At 42.6% G+C, this 17045-nt stretch overlaps 1 protein-coding gene across 8 annotated transcripts in view; it reads right to left on the bottom strand.

Annotated features, from left to right (window-relative positions):
• Window positions 1–17045, bottom strand: part of ADGRL3 (adhesion G protein-coupled receptor L3) — a 504270-nt gene that overhangs the window by 11006 nt on the left and 476219 nt on the right. For 2 of the 8 annotated variants that reach the window (XM_035097281.2, XM_060268955.1), the window contains exon 23: window positions 10654–15441. The exons of 3 other annotated variants lie outside the window; for them this stretch is intronic. In XM_035097281.2, the coding sequence (XP_034953172.2) occupies window positions 14642–15441 (800 nt within the window). In that variant the 3' untranslated portion in view covers window positions 10654–14641. Of the gene's footprint in view, window positions 1–10651; window positions 15442–17045 lie in introns of those variants that run through there. 3 more of the 8 variants (XM_060268964.1, XM_060268956.1, XM_060268960.1) reach the window with 3 other exon arrangements.

The raw sequence follows: 17045 nt of genomic DNA, 5'->3' as shown, positions 1-17045 counted from the left end.
TAGAAACCCGATTTTTCAAAAAAGAAAGGTAAAATTAATCTTGCTGGTTTTATTCATCACAAATTCATGCTGGCCTACAAACTGATTCCGTTTTTTAAAAAAATATAGTCTAGAATCTTCTGCACCATCAAAGTTAAACTCAGTCTGTATTTTGCCAAATTTCATCCTTCCCTTTTGAAGACTGGGGCAATATGTTCCTGCTTCCAGCTTTGTTGGCAGTTCACTTGCTCACCACAATTAAACATGAGAAAATATAAATAATTCTGCTGCTTCAGCCAAAAGGCTGAAACTACACCAAGGCTGATGTTCTCCTTATTTCTATGGATGCCACAACACAGAAGTTCCTCCTCTGGTTTAACTGAATTGGAATCATTGTATTGCAGTCACATGGCTAAGATTAGCTTTGGAGCCACAGTGTTCTGGTTCTGGTCTGTTTTGTATTCTGTTTTGACCTTCTGTCTGCTTTCCCTTTTCTTTTTGCGTTTAATAAACTTTGGCCATTTGGCCACTGAAGTTGTGTGTGATTGCCAACCTCAGGTTGAGAATCTCCAGGTTCCTAGATGCTTGGAATTCATACTACTGTACTAAAGGTTTACAACCAGAGTTGCTCTTCTGAGAACTGGGAGACACTCAGGAAGTGTGGGCTGCCTTTTCCCTCTGAATAACTCATAAGTGAACTGTCTGGGAAACACAGGATGCATTGCTCTCAGAGTTCTTGGGTTTTAGGAAGTTTAGGCAGAGCCAGGGTTGTTTTTTTTTTTGCCCTGGGTAAAGCCTCCAGAGGAGCACCATTGAGGCTCCCAGCTTGTGTGTGTATGTGTGTGCGCAAATCAATATAGGGGGTGCCAAACTGGATCTTTGAGCCTGGTGAAATAAGTTTAGTTTCGCCCCTGGTTTAGGGGGGCTCTGCCAGGGAAATGAGCAAGCTGCTTTGGTCTTGGACTAGGATAAGGCATCTGGAAGCTAGCCCTGTTTCCCTGAGCAATTTGTGAGTAGTTTGAACCGAGGGGTGCTGGGTGCACTGACCTTTTTAAAAGCAATTGCATTGGTGGATCCCAGGTCCCCTTCCATCTGGGCTGCAAGAGAAAGGGTGGCGGCAGCAAGTACCAGAGATTAAGACCAGTGGCGACACTGCAGAGTTGTTGGTTTGCAGTTGGGCAAGGAAACGGGTGTGGGAAAGCTCTTTGGAGTGTTCCCATTTCATCACAACACCCATCATTGTAATGGCCGTTGCACAGAATGTGACTTGTCAGTGGCACCTGTCAGCTTTGGACCCTAAATGTTCTGGCTACACTGCAGTGTAGCATCTAAAAAATGGGAACACTTATACAGTGGAACCTCAGGTTGCGAACGTGATCTGTGTGGGAGGCACGTTCACAACCCGCAGTGCCGCATCTGCGCATGCGCGTGATGCAATTAGATGCTTCTGCGCATGTGCAATTTAGCGGTTCTGCGCAGGCGTGAGTGCCAAAACCCGGAAGTAATCTGTTCCGATACTTCCGGGTTCGGCGCATCCGTAATCCGAAAACGTGCAACCCGCAGCGATCGCAACCTGAGGTATGGCTGTACTTGAAATACCAACAAGACTACCCTCCCAATACCCACACAGCAATGCCTTGCCTTCTTGTGAACCTTCTGCTTCCCACACCTGAGCAAGCCATGACCTTGAATGGATGATGATGATCATTGATGATGGTGGAAAGCGGTGATCATTGACATCCTAAGCCAGGCATCCCCAAACTTTGGCCCTCCAGATGTTTTGGACTACAATTCCCATCTTCCCCAACCACTGGTCCTGTTAGCTAGGGATCATGGGAGTTTAGGCCAAAACATCTGGAGGGCTGCAGTTTGGGGATGCCTGTCCTAAGCCATTCAAATGTTCCTGTTGGAGCCTGGTGATCACCATGGAAAGGCATGTGGAGTGTTGCCAAGCAAACTGGGAGTTGGAGGCAAATTGGTGGAGAGCTTTTTTTTAAAAAAAAGATTTGAAGCCTGAGGTTGATGCAAAAGCTGCAGGGAACCAGCAGATATTCTTACAGCCATGTGTCAGAGAGATGAGCTTTTAGAAATGACATTTTCAATCTGCTGGAGAAGGGAGATATCTTAGCTCTGCTATAATAATTTGAGTGCATTGCTTACCAGCCAGTCCTCAGGGTATGGAGCAAAGGATCCCTCCTCTTCTTTTTGACATCCCTTTAAATATTTGAAAATTTTCAACCCGTTTCCTCCTTTCCCTAGGCTGAATGATTCCAGCTTCTCTGCCTGGCTTCTAAACCCTTTTCAGTCGTCCTGAATTCCTATAGGTGAATGCTGTACAAATAAAGGCTTAATTGGGCTGGGGTTTTAATTTCTGAATCTTGCAATTATGATAAAACCTTGAATGTGGCCTGGCCTTTTGTGGCACAGAACTGTGTTGTTGGTGTCTGTTCAGCTTGTTAACAGCTGTGGGTTTCTATATCTTCTATCACCTAACCAGTTTTATTCCTGACTCATTCCTATATTCTGTACATCCCAGTCCAGTACTGGTCCCTTTATAACCATGCTTTCCAAGTGGATTTCCAGCTATTGCAGTGTTCACTTCTAGTGTATGTTTCTGAAGATTTAGCAGGGCCAGCCCAAGACATTTTGGCCCCTGAGGTAAACCACAAAATGGTGCACCGCTCCACAAAGGAAGAAAGGGTGAGTGAAGATGCACATCAGGAGCGGGGGGGGGGGGTAAAGATATGTAGATTCTACTGCTGCCTGAGGCTGTTGCTTCACCTTGCCTCATAGATGGGCCAGCGCTGCCTATAGGTGACTAGTGCAAACAGAATTTTGGAGTTCAGTTACAGTTGAGTGGAAGGTAAAGTAGATTTGTAAAGATCTTGTTTCTCTGGCTAAAATGTTTGTAAAAGTTGAAAATGAAAAATAAAATTATATATTTAAAAAGATACTGTACAGTATATTCCACATCACTCTCCTTGTTTACTAAATCAGTTAATTTTCAGAAAGGAAGTTGGTTCTGGCATGATTAGTAGCAGTCAGCATGTCTTTCTAAGTCAATTTTAATCTAAGTCCTCATGTATTAGCACTTTGTTCTAGTATCTTTTCAGCTATAGAAATCAAGTAGTAGGACCACAGCTTTCTGAGTCTTCCTTCTTTCCATTTTGGAACATGTACCTGTGAATCTGCACTAGTATTTTTGTGCAAGGTAACAGGCGGTTCTGCAATGATCCTAGCTAATTCTTTCAGGATCCTTTGCTGAATACAGTTAGGCAGATTTGAATTCAGGTTGTCCAAGAATCAGAGCTGGAAGATGATTCTTTCTTGCTTTCATCTGTGACCTTGCCAACCTTGCCAATAAAGTAAAGAGTGCTTCAATATGCCTGCTTTTTGCTCCCTTTTGATATAATGGTGTCTTAGAAAGATTTTTGAGCTGCACAAATTCCCTGTCAGACACCACACACTGAAGGGGAAGTGTGTTTATTGAACAGTTTAAAAGGTTTTTGTATAATTATGCCACATATATTCTAGCAAGTTGTGCTTACAGCTAGCAATCTACCAATGAAAATGCAGCTGCAGAGGCAAATTAACTTCTCTCAGCCAGTAATGTACATGAGGGCCTTGAATACATTTCCTTAGGAATGTGGTGCTATCATTCTTCCCAGGGATAATAGATTAAATGGACAAGGCTAATTAGTCAAAATGGACTAATTCATGAAAACATACTTTCAAGCAGTATTCTGTCTTCCAATACTGTATATATTACGCTATTGTTTAATTGCATATTTATTTTTTGATTAATATGTTTGGAGAGTTCAATACAGTACTACTTTCATATTTCGGGTCTTGTTTTTTATTTCATTTCACAAGATTCATATACTATTTGATTGTAATGAAACCTCAGAGCAGTGTGTGTGTGTATATATACAATCCCCACCCTCTTCTTCCTCTAACTGCCCTATGCATCCATATTAGTAAGGAATAGGGTGTTGCTTACCCTTCCCTCCTTCACATACAAAAGTGTCCAAACGTTTTTGCCCTGGCTTTTGACATTTGAGGTGTATATTTTTAGGATCCACCTTGCTTTTGTAATTTTAGGTTGTTATAATACGTTGCTGAAATGCTGTGCTTTAATGTTGTAACATGCTCTGTGAACTTAGGTAATATATGTATTATTATTATTATTATTATTATTATTATTATTATTAGGTTTTTTTCTGGGGGATGCAGGGGTATGCATACCCCTAAACATTTTGTGAATCTAAGTTTGGCCTCAGTATTTCAATATGAGTAGTAAAATGAGAGCACCCCTATACATTTTTTAGGGGGGGAAACACTGATTACTACTACTACTACTACCACTAATGGAGGTATGAAAACTCTTGTATATCTGTATATTTTATATACAGCTATATACAAATATACCAAGTATATTTGACTTGGTTCGCTGAGGCAGGAAGGGATATACCCTCCTGTTAAGGCAGGTGGCAGGACCAAATAATAATTGACTCTATCCTGGGAGGGATTCCCAGAAGGACTCAAATAGGCCCTGCCTAGCAACCAGGAGGTTGTCTCTCAGCAGAGATCTGTTAACAGCAAGCGGCAGTGGTGAAAAGGCCTCTGTGTGCCTTTTCACATTTGCTTTTCCTATTATTTCAGTTGGACTTCTCCCTCTTTACCTCAAAAGCCCGACAGGGAAAGGCATATGGGCCTTCTGAACTCATTGCGTGTGGTATGGGGGAGCCCAGGCCATGACGTTTGGTACTCTGTGGGGTCACCGCCTGGCTTGGAAAGTCAGCTGCCTCAAGATGCACGTTGCTAGGAGAGAGAGGCAAGAAGGCGCCTGCAAAGATTGTTTGAATCCTGCTGCCACCTCCCCAAAGCGGCCTTTTCCCTCAGGGCCAGCTTGCCTCGCCCCACATTGCCTTCTCCACCACGGAGGAGAGCAAAGACTTACCAGGCTCTTGCCTTCCCTGCTGTGCCTTTGCCCCCTGCTCTGGGCAAGTGAGGGTGAGAGAAAACTCTGCTCCTCTTTGCCTCAGCCGTGTCTTGAGGAAGAAGAGTGGCAGCAGCAATGGCGCCCACTGAAGAGGACAGCACCACCAAAAACACACACCGTGAGTCTGAGGTAGAACTTGCATGAGATGCCAGGGAGGTGGGAAAGGCAGGAGTCGCCCCACGGCTTCCCTGGGTTAGGGGGTTGGTTGCTAAGTATAGTGATTTAACGTACTGAAATTGGGAATGCTTAAACCACATTACTGTGTGTTTCGTTCTGCTGTGTTCCCCAGTAACTCTTGCGCTCTTGGTTAATTTTGGTCACAGGGGAGGTTGTTGTTGTTTTTTAAAATGTCTTTCTCCATTTTGTTTGGTGTGAGGGCAATGGCTGCACCTCCATGAACACTGAAGAAGCAGCAGCATTGGATAACTCCCTCTCCTACTTTTAACAAGTATTTGGACATTGTTTTGATTTCAAGAAAAGAGTTAGTACTGCACATGATTTGGCTTCCTAGCTGCAATTTAGCTACTCTGCCAAAACGGGTGTCTGAAAGGATCTGAAAAGCTATGCCTGCCGGCTCCTGTGGAAATGGCGGGTGTCACTCAGTTCAATGATCGCACCCACTCTGCCCATAGAAGAAGCCCTATGAGGAGTGCCATGCAAGTGACATGGGCATAGGGACTGTGATAGAGGGGCTCTGGAGAAAGTAAAAGACACAGGTGTTTCCCCGAAAATAAGATACTGTCTTATATTTATTTTTCCTCAAGAAGACACACTAAGGCTTATTTTCGAGGGGGTGTCTTGTTCCAGCGGGAAGGGCTCCACACGGCACGGCCCATGCGTAGAAATCCTGCTACAGCTTATTTCCGTGACTTTTGTCTTCTGGGTTTCTGAGGGGTTTCCCTGTTGTTATTCTGTCTCTCACAGCTACAACAAACCTACCATTAAAATTATGGACTGGTCATTTCTTTGTCAGAGGGCAAACGGGCAAATTTAGCAGGGGATCAAATACCTTTCCCCCTCACTGTACAACCTTTAGAAGACACCTGAAGGTAATCTGTATAGGGAAGGTTTTTTCATGTTTCATGTTTTACAGTGGTACCTCGGGTTACAAACGCTTCAGGTTACAAATTCCGCTAACCCAGAAATAGTACCTCAGGTTAAGAACTTTGCTTCAGGATAAGAACAGAAATTGTGCGGCGCGGCGGCAGCAGCAGGTGGCCCCATTAGCTAAAGTGATGCTTCAGGTTAAGAACAGTTTCAGGTTAAGAACGGACCTCTGGAACAAATTAAGTTCTTAACCAGAGGTACCACTGTATTTTGCTTTTATAAACCCAGTCAGATGGGTGGGATAATAATAATAATAATAATAATAATAATAATAATAATAATAATAATAGAATTTGATGTACCTATTTTCTTTAGAGAAATGGTGGAGGCTATGGGCTAATGGTTAGGGGTAATGGGAGTTGTAGTCCAACAATGTGTTTCATACCACTCCCTTCCTCTGGCCTCCATTCCAAACACTGCATACCTAACCATGTTGAGCTGTGCCCAACATGGGCAAAGACAAGCTAGGCTTGAAGAGCTAGCTTCAGTATATCTACGGCTGCGTAAGGATGACTGATTTTCCGAGGTTCGAAAACTGTATATGCACACATTCTCTCCCCTCTTCCCTGTTTTGCTCTGGTTATTGGCCAAACAGGCCTTCCAGGTTTTTATTTCCTTTTAAAAACACACCTCCCAAAGCTGTTAGAAAAGGGATGCTTGCAGAGCGAAACACCTGGCTGGGTTTCCCTAGCTAGTCTGGGCGGCTCCCAACAGAATTAATGATGATGATAATAATAATATTAAATCAATAAAACATCAGACATTAAAAGCTGCCCTAAACAGGGTTGTCTTTACATGTCTTCTAAAAGTCAGACAGTTGTTTATTTCCTTGACATCTGATGGGAGGGCGGGTGCCACTACTGAGAAGGCCCTCTGCCTGGTTCCCTGTAACCTCACTTCTCGCAGTGAGGGAACTGCCAGAAGGCCCTCGGAGCTGGACCTCAGTGTGCGAGCTGAACGATTGGGGTGGAGACGCTCTTTAAGGTATACTGGGCCGAGGCCATTTAGGGCTTTAAAGGTCAGCACCAACACTTTGAATTGTGCTTGGAAATGTACTGGGAGACAATGTAGGTCTTTCAGGACCGGTGTTATATGGTCTCAGCTATGATGGCTATGTTCTACCTCCACTGCCAGAGGAAGAAATGGAGGTCATGTGGGGAGATTAGCTGGAGTATTATCAGTCTTACTTTCCTCTCTGCCCTTTCCCTATAAAAGTTTTGCATTTCACCCTTTTGGCATGTTGCTCTTTGCCTGGTGTTAGTTCTCATCTGCATTTTGGGCTTCTCTTTTCTCCCTAGTCTGGTCTTGGGAACTGTGGGAGGCCCTCCCTGGAAAGAGTCAACCATTAGTAAACCTTGCCTCCTGCCTTGATGGATGTTCTTCAGGAAATTGGTATGCCCTCTTTACAGTGAGTAAAATTCCTCTATTTTCCCACACAAAGCAATTTAAGCAGATTTTTAAAATCTCTATGGTGACTGTCCGTGATATCCACTCAAACTGCAATAACCTGTCATGCACTGGCTTCTGAAGCACACTGATTGTGAACTGAGCATGTTTCTTTTTAAATATATCTTTACAATATGCATTACTATGTTTTCACAAAGGATTAGATTAGACAGATGACTGTGATTCTGAAAGAGTGTGTTTGTTTAGCGTCTGTGTGAAGTTCCAGGGTGGCTTCCTCAATGAAAATCTTCCCATAGCTGCTCTTTATCTTGTGGGTATCTGCAGTCACATTGTAGGCAAAGCAGAAGATGGCAATGCATAGCAATTTAATTTAAACAAAACCCAAATGGTCAGTGCTCTTCTTGCAGGACAAAATAATAACGTAATAAAAAGGTCAGTTGCAGATAAATGCAATAATTTCAACATTTCTGAATTCAGCAATACTGATTTCTCTAGAGTGACTACTTTTGGGAAAGTGGGTGATTCAGGACAAACGTTTTAAACAGGTAGGCTGCCAGGTCTTACAAGACAAAAAAAATCTATTTGAAAACAGGAAAATGTAGAGAAAATTGAAACGTCCCTTAAGTGTCCCCCCTCCACCCCTAGATCATGACAGAAAATATTCTTAAACGAGTGACTACTGTGTAAGTGTTCTCTCTCTCTCTCTCTCTCTCTCTCTCTCTCTCTCTCTCTCTCTCTCACACACACACACACACACACACACACACACATATACACACACACACTACTTGTCTTTGAAAAGCCCTCCATCCCCACCCCAAAGCTGTGCTTTGGCTCTCAGTACGTTTCCGAGCACAATTCAAACTGTTGGTGCTGATCTTTGAATCCCTAAATGGCCTTGGCCTAGTGTACCTGAAGGAGCGTCTCCACCCCCATTGTTCAGTCCGCACACTGAGATTCAGCACCAAGGGCCTTCTGGCGGTTCCCTCCCTGCAAGAAGTGAGGTTACAGGGAACCAGGCAGAGGGCCTTCTCGGTTGTGGCGCCCGCCCTGTGGAACACCCTCCCACCAGATGCCAAGGAAATAAACAACTATCTGACTTCTAGAAGACATCTGAAAGCAGCCCTGTTTAGGGAAGTTTTTTAATGTTTGATGTTTTATTGTGCTTTTAATATTCTGTTGGGAGCTGCCCAGAGTGGCTGGGGATACCCAGCCAGATGGACGGGATATAAATACTGTATATATATTACCATCTCATTCTGCTTCCCGTCCCCTTCCCCTAAGTACCAACTCTAAGATCAGCTGCACAATATTCTCGGTAGCTAAGCCTACAGGCCTCTGGGCAGTCTGGGACCTGACCTCTTTGGTTATTTAAATGTATTTATTGCCCACTCATCACCAATAGGTCCAAGGGTGGGCAGGGGGAAACCAGTGTAATAAATAAACAGACTCAAAACGAATCCAAGTCTTTAAAAGCACACATAATATAACATTACTGTATTAAAAGAAGGGTAAACAATGAATAGGAATTCCCGGAAGCTTGGTTTTAAAAAATGCACCTCAGCACGCCTTCTAACCACACTGAGAGTTTGTGCAAGGCACATATTTAAAAGCAGGGAGTTGCAGGGCCTGGGTGCCATGACAGAAAAGGCCGAAGAGCTAGGGAGCTGCTGCTTAGCTGTGCTGGATTTGCACTCACACCACCATCCTGAGAGCACTGGCTGAACTAAGCAGACAAGCCAGCATGTTGTAGCACATGTTAGTCAGTGGGTAGGCATGCAGGTGGGTCTTGGTCACCATGCTACTCTATCTTGCTTCTAGGTCTCATCCTGTTTCTTTCCAGAGGCTAATGACTGTGTACTTCTGTTGCTGATCGGCTCTGCCTTCTCTCTCTCTCTCTCTCTCTCTCTCTCTCTCTCTCTCTCTCTCTCTCTCTCTCTCTCTCTCTCTCTCTCTCTGAAGGTGGCAGGATGGTTCTTTGCAGTGCATTCTTCCTAGGTCTGCAGATTTCTGATTTCAGGGCATTCCTTTCCAAAGAATAAACCTTGATTACAGCTTGCACTTTGTCTGATGCGGGACAAAGCACAAATCCGGGTTTGAAAAGACACAGTAAGCTAAACCATCCTAGCTCACAGAAGCAGATGGAAACATGGCCTTCCTTCTGGGAACCCACACACATACAGTATTCTCATTAAGCCATGATTTGGCTTAGAGTTACATGCAAACTTGGCTCTAATGATAAAAGCAGCATAGAAAGAACAATCTTATTTTCTGGGTATGTAACTTCATGGCTATTTGTAAACTGGCTCTGGGGATGGAGTTTTTTATTCTTCCATGGTGAGGACACCAACATTCTCAAGCTAAGCATGTCTAGGTCTGGTCAGTGCCTGACAACCACATGCAATGCCCCTTGTGTTCCATGAAGGAAAGTAGGCACGATATAAATGGAAGATAATGAATAGTAAAATAAAAATTGCAAGTTGGAAGGGACTGTTGCAGGGAGGCAGTGCCTTTCGACAGCCCTGCAGTGTAGCTCATTTTGTTGCAGGACCAAGAACTTACTATCAGTTGGCCAAGTTTCCAGCAAGTTCTCTGTCATGTTCAGTACAATGTCCTTAATTCATGCTTCTAACATCTGGCTATCAAGTATCATAAAGCAATGTGGGTGTGGTGTGGATAAGTGTCTATTTTATGAATCTGCAAAGAATTTCACAGCAGTTTAAAACAATGATTTTGAAACATCATGATTTTAGTCCTCAAGCAAAGGCTGTTTGTCTTTATGGCCTGGGAGATAAGAAACAGACAGCATTGAAGAATCAAGGGGGCTTGGATTCTGCTTGGAGTCCTAGAGTTTAGCATAAGTATCTGCCACTCTACACTAAGCCATATTTGCAGTTGGCAACTGCAGCCATCTCATGGGAGCTTCTTTATCTGAAATAACTATGTAGTCAGAACCTTCTTGTTACAGGAACACAGTACCAGTCAGTTCGTAACTACTGCTTCAGTGGATCATAGCTTTTTCATGCAGTCCCACTGAACGTGTGGTGTTCAGGTACAGGGCTGAATTAACCGCTAAGCATTAAAAAAAAAAGGCATGTGCTTAGGGCATCAAGGGAAGGGGGGGCACCACAGAAATTCTCCATTGCCACATTTTTTACTTTAATGGTCACAAATTGCTCAGCTGGATGTTCATTTTCTCAGTTGAAGTATATTAAAAATCCTAACAGAACAACTATGCATCAAGGCAGGCTGGATGCCTTATCTTTGCTAAGTATAGAAGCAGATGTGTTATGTAAGATTAGTTTGAATGAGCTGATCAAAGGCTTTGTAATTAGAAAAAGTGGGAGAAAATTTTTCAAATATAAATAAAGTGGAAGTATACAAAAATAAACATCATTTCCCATCTTACCGTAGGTTTTGTTGCATTTCAAAAAATAAAATTTTATTTTACAGTTTTATTGTTTATATTTTGAATTAGGTATTATTGAATTAGATTATATTAGTGTCCCCATAGACACTAAAATCTTTTAAATGCTTAGGACCTCTAAAGGTCTTAATCAGGCCCTGTGTGGGTAAGTGCAGAGGCTCCATTCTGCTAAATGCCTAAAACAGGTCCCAAAATGTGTACAGTTGTGCATGCATAGGGACTTTCCATGCTAGAGCAAAGGGAATGCATGAAGGGCTCATGTTTGCCAGGAAACCTGGATAAAGGCTTCTTAGACATACGAGGCAACATGCAGGGACATCTCCCTGTAGTTTGGGCACCTCCTCTAATGACACACTGAGATAATAAAACAGCAGTAAAATAATAGCCCTGTGCAAATGACAATCAAAGAGGCAGGGGCTAGAGAGTAGGAGGTGCAGGTGGCTATGCTCCCCAACTCTCCATGTTCTAGTGGGCTTCTTTGCACCATGTGAGGTTGGAGATGGGCCCACAAGTGCAGCCCCACTCCTCTTCATGCCATGACGACCATCTGCACAGGGCTAAAGAAATGGATATGGAAAAACATAAGCGTCTTTTCTGTTCTCATGAGAGTTCACTTAATTGTTCACTGAATTCTGAGATGTTCCTAGAAGCATTTGCACACTGTTGTCACAAAAGGTGGCCTTTTATATTAACCAGAAATCATCTCCTAAACCACTTGTTTCAGTTTGTGGATTTATTCTAAACGTTTCCCTACTTAGCCCACTGGAACAGTCATTTAATTCCTCTCTCTCAATAAATAAACTTCAAGTACAACTGGGTGGATTTTTTTTATTTATTTTGCAAAATCCTGCAAGCAAGTATCAACAAAAGAGCACTTAGGTTGGGGAGTGGAATGCCAGAGGGGTTCTGTCAACATCTCTCCAGAGGATACAACTCAGCACTGCTATTTCATCTCCTCCTGAAATGTAGAGGGCCTTTTTCCAGCGCTCAAGCAATTGAGACTAATGCCTCCTTTCCAGATAACACAATTAACAAATGCCAAGCACTAAAACATAAAAACACAAAGGATCTTGGAGAGGCTTCGCAGGAGTTTCCTTTTCTCTTTGACACAATACAGGATCAAGCTAGAAGTGTCAAGAATGCAATCAATGTGCACTTTTTGCTGTACAAAACAGCCAAGGGGGAGCCTCAGCAACCATGGGTGGGGAATGGGGAGTTTAACTCTCCCCCCCCCCCCCGTATCACCATCCTGACAGAAATTTCCTCTCTGATGTGTCTGTCTGCCTGCATTTTAACAGGAGCCACTGAGAGCTCCCCTTGAAATGCAAACAGCTGTTTCAGAGAGGAATTTTTTTTTGGGGGGGGGGGCTCCTGGCATAAACAGGGAGGCTGTGTTCACACACTCCCGTTTAGCAGTGTAAACTGAGTTTCCGTTGCTGGGCTTTTAACCCATGCTCACAGGACTGTTATCCAAAATGCATGTGTGCCCTGTTCTTTGTTACAAGCTACTACTGTTTGATGTGCTGTTTCTCAAACCAGCTTCACACCAAGTGGTCTCTAGCCAAGGTGTGAACACTTTTGCCCAGGATAAAGACATCCCCACTCAGTCCACATTCCCTGGTGTGAACACAAACAGAAATGAAATGAAGCCGAGCTCATGTGAACAGCTAAGAAAGAAAGAAAGTGCTGTGGGAAAATAACTTCACAGTAATGTGAACCCACTCAAAGTTAATTTCTCCCACAATATACACTCCTGAGGCTGCTTAGAATCACCCTTGGTTGCTGTTTAGATACATATATGTAATTAAAGGCAAGTTAATTGCATTTATGAAAAGGATGCCACGTCTAGTTTGTCCCACATCGTTATTGATATCGTTATTGATATCATCAAAAGCTACACACAGGATGGACCACGTATAAAAAAGTATGATGAAAAATATAGTCTGAAGTCCTCTTAATATGAAATGCTACTGCAAAAGCAAACAATAACAGAAGCCTCCAGTATAAAACAAGATATTTCCCATGCCTGCCTCATCATTCTAGAATTTTGGCTTAATTTTCCCCCAGATCCTCTCTGCATAATTCTGTGCTGAATAATCCTTTTATTTGCATAGCTACCTTCAGCTCCAAAAGAGCTGAACTCCTTTTGCTGAAGATGGAAAGAGGGAGATAAATTAGGAGAGACTGATTGTACAGGACATATATACAGTGCCTTCTAAATCGTAATCAGTTGTTTATTGGTTGGCAAACAAATTTCACTATTACAACAAATATTAGTAATGAGGTCATTCAACTTGGCGACCATACAAAATGCATCATAAATAAAAAAAAGTAGAATCTGTGCTGCTAATTTACCCCCTGGGAAGGCCTACATTACTTTAAATCTTGTCAAATAAATACATTTCCTGTTAGGAAGGGTTTTTATTTAAAACCACTTAAAAATAGGGTTTTATATTTTCTTTTTTAAATAGTTTCTATGAATCAGTCTTTTTTATTTTTTGCTTTTCACCACTGCAGTACAAGTTCCTAGTTTGGGGACTAGACTTTGACTCCTGCAGAGGTATTGCGCTCACATGCAGAAGCCCCATTATTTCTCTAATAATATCCAGACTCCTAGGAAGGACTCCCTCTGAAGGTCTGTTGCCACAAATGCAGCATCTCAAGCGATTGTGCACTGTAAACATAAAGGTTCATCCAGTTTTCCAATTTGAGAAAGGTCTTATTGGCAAATTTATAGACTGAATAATGAAATAAAGTGTGTCGGAAAATATATATAATATTTATATATATATTCATATATCTCAGACTACTGAAGTGTGCGTGTGACTGAACTGAGAGATAAAAAGATCTTTATAAAGTGAATTACTTTATTTTACCCAGTGAATTCTTTTTAATGGAAAAATGGCCAAAAAAGGATATATGAAAAATCTTGCTCCTACTGGTAGACAAACTTGCAAGACCAGCACAACAGAAAAAAGTTTGTTTTGTTTTTCCACTACATTAACAGGGACGCAAGTTCTGGCGGAACAAAAAGCAGACTATATGTGCAATGCTAGTATCTGTACATTACATAGGAATTGTTCCATTTTTTTCTGCCATTAGAATTATCATCAGTTAATACAGCAAAACATAAAAATATGCCGTGTAGCATACAATTACAGACTCCCTTTCTATTTCATTAGGTTTTGTTTGCTCCACAGCTAAGTGAGCTGCGGTTAAATCAAGTGGTGAGAGACCAAAAAACTATTATGTGATACAGATTCAGAATAAACAGTTTCGCTATTTTTGCTTCTGTTTTGTGCAGCACTCCAATCTAGATGCATCATTGCTAGTTGTTTCAAATGGCCTTTTGTAAATCAGGTCCTTGGTAATAAGAGAAAGAGAGCACCCAAAGATGCTTAAACAAACACAGTATAATTTGAGAAGGCCACACAGTGGACCATTTCCTGGTGCATCCCTTTAATTAGCATACTGAAGTCTTTCTTAGGTGGGGCAACAGGGGCCGGGGTGGGGTGGGGTGAGAGAATCACAGCAGTTAGCATTCTTCCTGGGTGGGCCTACAAATTCCATTAAAAAGGTATGAGAATTGTTTGTTGTTTAGAACAGCATGAAGTAGGAGGACACACAATATTACCACCGCTTTGATTTAACTCCAAACAGTAATCCAGGTGTGGGACCGGGGGGGGGCATTTGTTTTGTTAAAATGTTTGCTTAATGTTCTATAGACTAGTGACCAAGTGAGCTGGTCCTTTGGAGGTTTCTTCTGACGGGGTCCCATCCTTGTTTGGTGGGACTATAAATCCATCACTGCTGCCTCGCCCCAACTGGTAATAAGTGTGTAGCTGCTGGACATGGTTTCTGGAGCCCAGGTTTGGCATGCTCTTGTAGTACACGTCATCAGCATCACCACTTTTGGCTGGCGGGAGGTCGGTCTGAGTGCTGGTGGTGATGCTTTCTGCGGCAGGCATGCCGGCCAGAGCAGGCATACTAGTATAAAGAGAGTCCCTTTTGGGGGACTGGAGATCTTCTGTGTGCTCATTGGTTAGCAAAGGGAAAAAACTCTCACTGTTGTCTTGCGGAATCCGTCGCCTGCTGTAATGGTGAGGCTGGTGGTTCTCTGCAGAGTAAACCCTTGGGGGTAACAATGGCGCATCTGATTCCTCGTGGATGAGTTCCAAACCCAGGGCCTCTTCTTGGTTGAAGGAGGTGGCGTCATTGAGAACGATGGCATCGTCCCCACTCCCGCTGCCTAGGTTGTTGACGAATTTGTTCACCAGATTCCTGTTCTGTTCGTTAGAGCACTCATGGTTGTTCAGGTAGGAAGGTATATAATTGGAAGTGAGTTCTTTCAGGATCTTCTTCTCTAAGGCAGTCTCACTGTGGTTATAGCTACGGTCAATTATTTGCACACAGTTGCTCAGGTACTCGCTGCTGGCAATGCTGTAGCTATTGCCGTGGTTACCATTCAGTGGTAGAGTATCCATGACACTTGTATCCCTGGCATTGTTCAGAAGCCCCTCTGAAAAATATCACACAAGAAAGGTTGACTTGTACCAAAAGGTATATATGCATGTGGGTCTTGCTCTAAATGCCTAGCGACCTAAGGAGCAATGCTATACTATTTTGCTACATCATACAATAACCGTGCAAAAAGGAGAGAGAGGGAGAGAAAGAAAGAAAGAGGAAAGGGAAAGAAAAAGGAATACATAACTTGCTGGGTTTGGGGTCAAGGAAAACAGTTTGGATTTAGTACAGAAATGTAGAGCCTGAGAAAGTGCATTTTGGAGGGAGGGTGCAAACATAAAATACAAATCACCAGGATAAAATTCAGTTTCTCATGCTCAGCAACCATACTGGGGTTAACTGAGTTGCCCAGGTGGGGAATGGTTGCAGCTCAGTGCTAGAGCATCTGCTTTCCTGGTGAAGCTCTCAGCTCTCCGGCCCCTCCAGATACAGCTGGGACATACCCCAGTCTGAAATTCTGCAGAGCTGCTGTTGGTCAGTGTAGATAGTATTGTAGACAGGCCAATGGCCTGACTTGTATTCCAGCTTCCTAGGTTTCTATCAATTACCGATTTAACTTTGTCTCTAGTTCGTTTGTTTCTGCATATAATAAATTATTCTGAATGGAAACTTTTATACCCCTGAAAAATATCTGCAAGCTGTGGCAGAACTAATGTGTTGCAAGATGACTGCTATCTAATTGCTTGTTATTGTTATTGCTGTTCTGAGTTAAATCAAAGAAGATTTAAGATATACAATTGCATCACAAGTTTATTGTATTGCTTTAAGAGTGAAGGTTGACAAGGCACCAGGGAACCCGATAAGATCTCTTACTGCTTTTGACTTATTTATTTCCTGAAATTATACCCAACCCTTTCTCCCTAAAGCAGCCACATGCAGGTGGGGAGTGATTTTAAATCATTTCTTCCACACACATTTCCTGTGTTAAACCACTCACAGAGCTGCTAGTTGACCTATATACTATAGTTTTCCCTGGAGGAGGGTAATGAATTTGAGAACACAGCCCAGAGTAAGGTTTAAAGAAGCCTGCTCCCATGGCCACCTCCCCAGTCTTAAAATACAATACCTGTGAGAGATCTGGTCATGAATCTCTTGGCATTTCAGCTACCTTGGCCCTAAAAAGTAGTATTGCTATTGTTATTATTTTTTAAAATCCTTCCCAGCAGCAACTATTGCCACAATTCAGATTCATAGCAATCATAACTAGTCCAAACAAAATGATGTGTCACACAGTTGCCTGTTTATTCAGAAGTAATCCCCACTATTTTCAATGGGTCATTTTTGCAAGTGTGTCTAGGACTGTAGCCAATTAGAAAGTGGGAGGTATTTCCAAGTAAAGAGGCCCAGGGTCGAGCTGTGTGGTTGCAATCCTTAGTGTAGTTAGAAGAAAGCAGGTCCCATTTAACTCAGTGGGATTTCTTTATTTTTCTTTTTAAATAACTGTGCCTGGGATTATGCTGCATGCAAATCAACAAGTCCCTGACATCTCAAGATTATAAAAACAGGACTGTTGGGGCCTCTTGTAATGCAACAAGGCTGGCATTAGTAGACCTTGCTATTCCACTCCCCAAGTTAATTCTAATCTTGAAGTTTCTGTTT

Source organism: Zootoca vivipara, chromosome 16, assembly GCF_963506605.1.
Source record: "Zootoca vivipara chromosome 16, rZooViv1.1, whole genome shotgun sequence".
Lineage (NCBI taxonomy): Eukaryota > Metazoa > Chordata > Lepidosauria > Squamata > Lacertidae > Zootoca > Zootoca vivipara.
Note: the sequence above shows the minus strand (reverse complement) of the source record. Positions and strands in the feature narration are given on the sequence as shown.